Source organism: Numenius arquata, chromosome 2, assembly GCF_964106895.1.
Source record: "Numenius arquata chromosome 2, bNumArq3.hap1.1, whole genome shotgun sequence".
Classification (NCBI taxonomy): Eukaryota; Metazoa; Chordata; class Aves; order Charadriiformes; family Scolopacidae; genus Numenius; species Numenius arquata.
Window position 1 is genome coordinate 33,840,331 of NC_133577.1, and position 7,687 is coordinate 33,848,017.

The 7,687-nt window shown below is 38.2% G+C and overlaps 1 protein-coding gene across 3 annotated transcripts in view; it reads left to right on the forward strand.

Annotated features, from left to right (window-relative positions):
* ZFAND3 (zinc finger AN1-type containing 3) overlaps positions 1-7,049 on the forward strand; it is a 149,507-nt gene extending 142,458 nt beyond the window's left edge. For all 3 annotated transcript variants that reach the window (XM_074165103.1, XM_074165111.1, XM_074165115.1), the window contains one exon: positions 1,389-7,049. In XM_074165103.1, coding sequence (XP_074021204.1) covers positions 1,389-1,543 — 155 coding nt within the window. In that variant the 3' untranslated portion in view covers positions 1,544-7,049. The remainder of the gene's footprint in view (positions 1-1,388) is intronic.
* The last annotated feature ends 638 nt before the right edge of the window (positions 7,050-7,687 follow it).

Consider the following 7,687-nt stretch of genomic DNA (forward strand, 5'->3'; position numbering starts at 1 on the left):
AAAGCCAGCCACAGATAATAGACATGTCTTTTCATAGCTAGTGCTATTGAAACAAAGAGCAAAGATAAATCAATTTTTCTTCACTTTTTTTTTTAATAATTCCATGTGTGATACTTTTCCCCTTTCTGTTTTCTTAACAATCACACTAACATAAAAGTAGCCTGTTGTTCTCTCCTACAATTGATGTTTTATAGTCCAAGAGCTTGAAATATTTTACACACATTTTTATATATATGTGTGTGTGTATATATCTGCACAAACACACACTCTGAAGCATTCACTCACTTTTCTGTCTCTCAAATATCACCATTTTGTGTTTTTAATATCTTTTGAGCATTCAAGGAGCAGCAGTAATATAAAGCATTCAGTGAGAGGCAGCGTGATGCTCTTTGCACCATCAGGCAGGAAAAATATTGCAGCATAGGCAATTATCATACTTCATTTCATATACGGGGGAGTACATGAACCCTGTAACTGTGTGACTCTTTTTTCCTACTATATCGTCTTAATACTACTTATCACTATGTAACATTCATTTTGGAGGTAGGAAATTTGAGGCAATTTCTTTACTGTTATAAAGTGTTAGGGCCAAATAAGAAAAAAGCTGATTTTCTTTGTAGACTAGAAAGAGGTGGCTACTGAAGATGCCCCTTTCACCTATAGGAAGAAATATTGCCGTGTGTTCGTGAATCACATGCTCCCTGGAAAACTGAACAGCACTGACTAGCTTTAGACAGACAATAACTTACCTCTTTCAGAGCAAGATGATGTGGCAAATGTGTCCCTGTGTCAAATGCCTGTTCAACCCCCATGGTGAGGGTCAGAATAGTTCATGAAGAGAAGCTTCTGCAAACTGGAATAGTAGTGGAGCAGTGAACTCTCCTGCAGTCATTGCCAACTTGAGGTGCTGTCTCTAAGTAGGAAGCCAGGTGCTTAGATTTAGCAGTTCTGACTTGAATGCCTGCTTGGGAGCTCAACCCGAGGTAGCATAGGCATGAATTTCAGAAATGACAATCAACTCCACATAAAGTAGAAAAGATATCGGTGAAGGTGATCAGCTTTAAAAAAAAAATAAAAAAATATTGCTTTGTTACTATCTGGGCATACCTAGTTTAGAGGATTTTGGGGGCTTCCTCTGTAAGTTGAGAGGATGGAAAAAAAAAAACCCCAAACCTAATATGACTTGACCTTTGATATTGTGTTGATAAATACTCAAAGTCCAGATATTTATTAATACCCTGTAAGGAAGATAAGGAAAAACTTAGAGCTGGCATTAAATTTTGAGAACTGACCACCCCATAGGTGGTCCTTCACTTCTGATTCAGGTAAGATTCTGCCTCTTTAACCAAGTCCCTAACTGTATTTTTTTTTCTCCCTTTCCATGGTAGGTTATGTGTTCTGTATGTTACATCGTCTGCCTGAACAACATGACTGCACATTTGACCACATGGGACGTGGGCGTGAGGAAGCCATTATGAAAATGGTGAAACTGGATCGGAAAGTAGGGAGATCTTGCCAACGCATTGGCGAAGGATGTTCCTGAGTGCAAGACTGCAACCAAATGCTGTTCTCTTAGTTCACTAATGTTAGCCTTATTTAGGACAAAGTCAGCCAGACACCTTGTACTAGGCAAGTTTCAGACTACAGCCAATCAGTTTCCTTTCTTTAGCCAACCGTCCTGGTACTGTAGTTTAGGGGTTGATGGTGGTTGAAATTGATTTCTGGCTGGTTACTAAGGTGCCTGCTAGCCACCGTATAAAAATAAAACATGAAGAAATATTATTTTTGAGCATGGCTAGTGGATTTAAACAAAACAAGAAAAAATCCAAAGGCTTCTGTTATTGCTGGAGTCACTCTAAAAGCCTTACGCTGGAAACATTCCAGCTGCAGAGTTAAAACAAATAGTTGTATAGAAGCTGGTGTAAAAGTTTGCTATGCACATGGCTTTCAGACAAACTGTTTAATGTGCAGCCTTTCACTTCTTCACTAGTGCATCCTGAGGAGGTGAAATACTACTAAGAGCAGCAACTGCAGCTGCTTAAATCCAGAAGACCTGACTGGTCACTCGTGCCTTCATCGCGTGTGGCTTTTGAGTTAGGCAGTGTCACCAGCATCAGGGATTCTGTTGGGGTAGGAACATCTTTCTGGTTCTTCCCAGGAAGCCAAAAAGAAAGGGGGACAGAGATTCTTATGAAAAAATTTTATATCTATCTTACTATAAAGAACCTATCAGGGTTTTTTGTTTGGTTTATTTTTTTTTTCTTTCTTCTCAGTTAAATTATGATCTCACTTTAAAGTCAACTCCATCCCAGAGCAGTAAATGGTGCATACTTTTTACATGGCATCCAGAGATTCTACGAGTTGTGTGAACGGGTTCCACATACCTTGAGCAGTGCAGCCATTTCCACCGGCCGAAACCTGATTGGCTCTTGTTTGCCTTTTGCTAAGTGCAGGTATCTGATAATTGATCAAATAAGGCTAATTCACAGCACAGTAGCCATGGCTGGATTCTACAGACTGACTTTCTGTAGTTAGACTTATATATTGGGGGAAAAAAAAAAAAAAGGACATTTTGTAGCAAACGGAATTCAGTAACAGTATTGGGGAACAACCGGTAAAACACCCTTTATCAGATTGAGTTTGTGTTCCTCGCTTCCAGAGTGTCAATGAGATAATCAAACGGGCTTTATCAGCCCTCTTTCTATGCAGCTGAACGCTCCCATGAAAATCTCTGCCCGCATCTATTGCAAAGCAAGTATAGCAAGTGAATGTAAAAAGCATTACATGAGTAGAGTGTTTTGGATCTGTTTAGACCTATGCTTGTATTACGGTATGTCATGTTGAGCTGAGCTGAACTGAATTGCACCGGTCTTATCAGTTTGGAAACAAAAAAGCAAAAGTAGTAATCGGCATGTCTCCTGCTGCACACAGGGTTTATGCAGGTAAAAAGGATTTGTACCAATGTGGCCCAGCTTAATTCTGAGTGAATTTAGCTTCTCGGTCTATTAGTAAGGCATTAACAACCACGTAAATTTGTAAGAAAACCTGAGGGAGGGAAAGATTTTGTCTCCTCTTCAAATACTGGGCAGATAGAAGACATCAGAGGGGTGAAATAACGTGTCACTTGAAAAAAACCCAGTGTTTTGGGAGTAAGCTTGTATGAGTCATCCTCCATTCTACTTGTTACAGGTAACTAACTCCTTATAGGCCAAATTAGATTGTTACTTTGATAGCCAGCTAGGAGCATTTAGCAAGGAGACAACTAATTTGAAAAAAGTCTCTCCACACACACATTCAGCATCTGACTGTATTAGCGTTAATTAACCACGAAGCAAATCAGAAGCGTCCCATCATTATAAAATGCAAGCTATCCAAAAGGCAAGTTGGTCTTTTTATTACTGTTGTTATTCAAGAATATGAAACCAGCAGCAAAATCTGTAATGTGCTGCATTTTCAGGAAATGGTCCTGGTGAGAGGGACCATCCAAGGATATTATTTACATTTGCCGTGAGGAGTTTAAAAAAACATGGATTTTGGCGGCTGCTGTGATACGCACTTTCTTTTCCTACAAAATCCTATCATAGCTTTTGATGGGCATTCTGATTGATACAGAAGACTTTTCTGCATTAATACTGAAGATGCTATTTTGTTCCTCCTTAATATTCTCTTTAATCTCGTTACAAGTGCACAGATGGTTTCAAGGTGGCTCTTGAGAGAACACTACTTAAAGTTCATGTGAATTATGGACAATGTTCACTTTAAACAAAAAAGTTGGGGAGGGGGTTGTTCCTTTGCAGTATCTGTTCTGTGAAGTTTGTTAAACGTAAAGAAAGCTTAAGTTCTTGTATCTTAAAAGAAGATCTTATTTAACCCTTTTGTGTTCTAGATTTACTTACACATGTAGCCTAGAGCTCAGTTTTAGTTTAACATTGTGAAAATATTAAAAGAATCTTGTAACTTTATTCTTTTTCCTCCTGCTAAAAAAAATTAAACCAATCAGATTAAAGTTTGAATTCCTTTCTGCCTATTCCAACAAGTCTTGCTATTTTGCACTATTTCTGCTCCAAGTTCACATAAGAAATATGAATGGGGAAAATATCAACATTAGGTCAGTAACTTCAAGCTGAATTTATAATAGGTGAAAGATGGACTATTTTCTGCCAGTTTGGAAGGGGAGGATAATATTTCTGCTGGGTTTAAGTTTAGTAATTTATTTTGTAAGCAAGTCTGGCAAAATCTACTGTAGCCTGAGTATTGGTCAATTTAATTTTGAGGTTAGATACAGTAATCAAATAAACAAGTTGTTCATACTCTTAAGTCAAATGCATACTGTGCACTATATCATCGGCATCAAAGTTTTAAAATATCTTAAATGTTCTTTCACGCATTTTGACAACTTCTGCACCTAGAGTAGCTGTACTCCAAGTCATAATGGGCTGTATTCATAATGGATAAGTAGAAGAATAACTGTTGTTCATCATTTAGATGCTAGAAACACAAGACTAATTAAAAAACTAATTAAAAAAACAATGGACTGTATTAGAGGGAGAGAGAATATCAAGGTAATTTATTTAAATTGAAAATTGTTTGGAATTGTGCCTGATTCATAGGACACGTACACCCATTTTTTCCACAAATTCATATGGTACTTTCAATTATAAAACTGTGTGTGGTTCTGGAACAAGACAGCTGTGTTATAGTAAAGGTAAGTTAAGTAAAACAGCTCTGCCTTTTCATCAAGTTTCAAACCTATAGGTGAGTGCGAGCCAAGGCTTCAAGGAAAAATAAGAATTGCCCATGAAGGCTGCAATGCCAGAGCCTGTCCTTAATTGCACTGGTTTCTGTTTTGAAATACTTTAGTGTCTTGACTGAGAAGCAATGTAACGGCAAAATGAGGTACCCGAGAACCTGAATTACTCTTCAGTAGTGTGCAGGCAACACCCTGAAAAGACTCCTGGTGCAATTATAGCAGTCCAAAAGTAATATTAACTGCTTTTATCTACTCCATGGAAGGTGATAAATACATTCGAAACCTGAATTTTGCATGACTTCCTTGTTTTGGACAAACTGTAATCCCCTGGCCTCTTCAACACAATGTCCTGTTTATATTTAACTTTGTATTCATTGTGGTGTTCAGTTCATTCTACAATCACAGCACTTCCTCCTGTGTCTGTGCTACAACTTAGATATAACACTCTAAGGGATAAAAGCACTTCTTTTAATCTTACAATGACTATTTCAGTATAAAGACTCAACAGGGAAGAAAACTGATACTAATGGTGTCATAAAAATACAGGTTTTAAAATAGGCTCGAAGAAATGCATCAGTGGAATAACTGACAGCACATACGCTTACAGTTGCTGTGTACACAGCTAAGTTTCCAGACAAATGAATTACCATTCTCTTTGTTGTAGTGTAGTTACTGAAATTGTCAGTCATCAGTGGAACAGCAAAGAGAAGGCCTAAGCAAAGTAATCCCTTAATGTCACAATAAGATTGTAGCCAATTCACGATGGAAATAATTTTGTATGCTCCTGGGAACTTTTATACCTAGAAAACAAACGGAAAGATTTAAGACAACACTACTTAAAATGAACTGTATTTATTGGCACTAGACCTTCATTTCATCACTCAAATACCTGATTAGAATTCTGCACGCAGAACAAAAATAATAGAAGCAGTAGAAATCTGTGGTTCAACTCAAAAGCTGATGTGGCAGGAGCTGCTGTGTAAGAATACAGTTCTAGTGTAACCAGTTCATAGTCATACGCTTAGCTGAGACTGTGCATACTTTGCTACACAAAGGACCATGCTGGAAAAACAGTGCATAAGATTAAACTGTTCAAAAGTATTCACAGTGCATTTTACATGGTGAACTTGTGCAATAGTGGGCTTTCTCTCTCACTTTTAGCAGCTTTTCCAGGAGAACAAACTTTAACACTGCTGGGAAGAGCCACTCAAATAACAGTTCTCAAAGACACCAGTGAGAAGGACATATTTTTCCCTCTCTTCCTGGTCTTCATTCATTTTTCTGTTTTGTGGAGGCAATCAGCATGTGCAGCTGGGCATCTGAAAGTAGTTCTGCTTGAATGGTGCTCTTTTTGGCTTTTCAGGACTCGCCACAGGAAAAAAGCATCAGCTTTTTTTTGTCTTGCAAGCCCATGCCCATTAGTTCAAGCAGGTTAAACTATGGATGTTGGTTTATAGAAGTGATAACCTCCTTGTGTATTTTACTACAGTGATAGGTTACTTCTTCAATTAACTGAAACTTAACGCAGACATGATCTACTTGTTCTGGATGCTAGGTTTTTTTGAACTTCAGTTGTGTGATACTGCTCACATACACCTTCCCACGAAATCTGCGTGCCTCATCTTCCAATCTAAAGTTGAGTCAGGAAAAAGAAGGCCTGAAAGCAGGAGGCAGAGGATGCAAATTGACAAGCGCTTAGTGATCACAGCCACCTTCCTCTTCAAGTCAGCTCAGATCATAAAATGGTAAAGAGGCGAATAATTACTTGCCAAACAGCACCAACTTTCTTGACTTGCTACTACAGAAAACTGTTTTGCTTTATCTTTGTGAATATACCTGTGTAGAGTTTGTCTGAGTCAATTCTGCAACATATGTTATATGCAAAGAAATGAAACAGGACTGTCAGAAAACATTTTTGATGGATTATTTAGTAATAACTACATATTTTGCTACAGGACCTTCCTATTTCGCAGTATGCTGCTATTTTCTTTGGAAGAAAAACAAGCAGAACTTTATAAGACTAACTGTAAACTATTTCAAATTCAATACATGCATCTGAAGCATTAGGAAGAGATTACTGAAATTATATATAGTTTTTAAGGTGATGACTGCATCCTCTAACAAAAGGGTTTTGTTCTTCAGATAGTAGCAAGTGTTAATGGCGATGGTTTAACCATAAGCAGAATGTTCCTTTCTGCTAGGTTTGTGCAAAGCTAATAACATGCAATAGGATGCTGTGAGTTAATAACTTGTAGCACGGTGCAGTGACTGTGTAAGTAATGAGAATAAAATTTTAGAGACCTACTCTTGTCTGTCGGCTCTCCCTTCACACAAAAGGACAGGAGATGGCACCCACTATTTCCTCATTGCTTAGTCCCATTTATTCTTTTCTGAGTTGCAGGAAACACTTTCCTTCCCACTACCAAGTGTGCTCAGGGAGGATGGGAAACCACAATCTAACTAGAGTTCTAAACAATTCAGGGGTTTGTTTGGGTTTTTTTTAAAAAAAAAAAAAAAAAAAAAAGTGGACATCTCTGAAAGCAAAGTTTTGAAGTCATCCTCTGTATCAGAGGTGCAACACCAGAAGGAGCTCTCTTTAAGCTTCTCAGCACACTTGAAAATGCCGGGGGGTGTGTGTGGGTGTGTGTTGTGTTTCCTCCTCTTAAACTGTTCAGGGTCTCTTTGAGGTAAAGTCGCAATCCTTAATGCCATGCCTGTTTGCTTTTGGGGTTTTTTTTGTATCATCTTTTGAAAGGAAGGCCTGCATGATCAGCACTTCTGCGTTGGGAAACCTAAATGAATGGTTCAGTGTGAACTCCTGAAATGCTGTCTCGTCTCTCTACTTTTCAAAGGAGCAAATAAATGTAGGAGTCTTAGAGGAGGGAGAAGAGACTGTGAGCCCTCTGCTTGAGAAATTCAGAGTTCATTCTTCTTTCC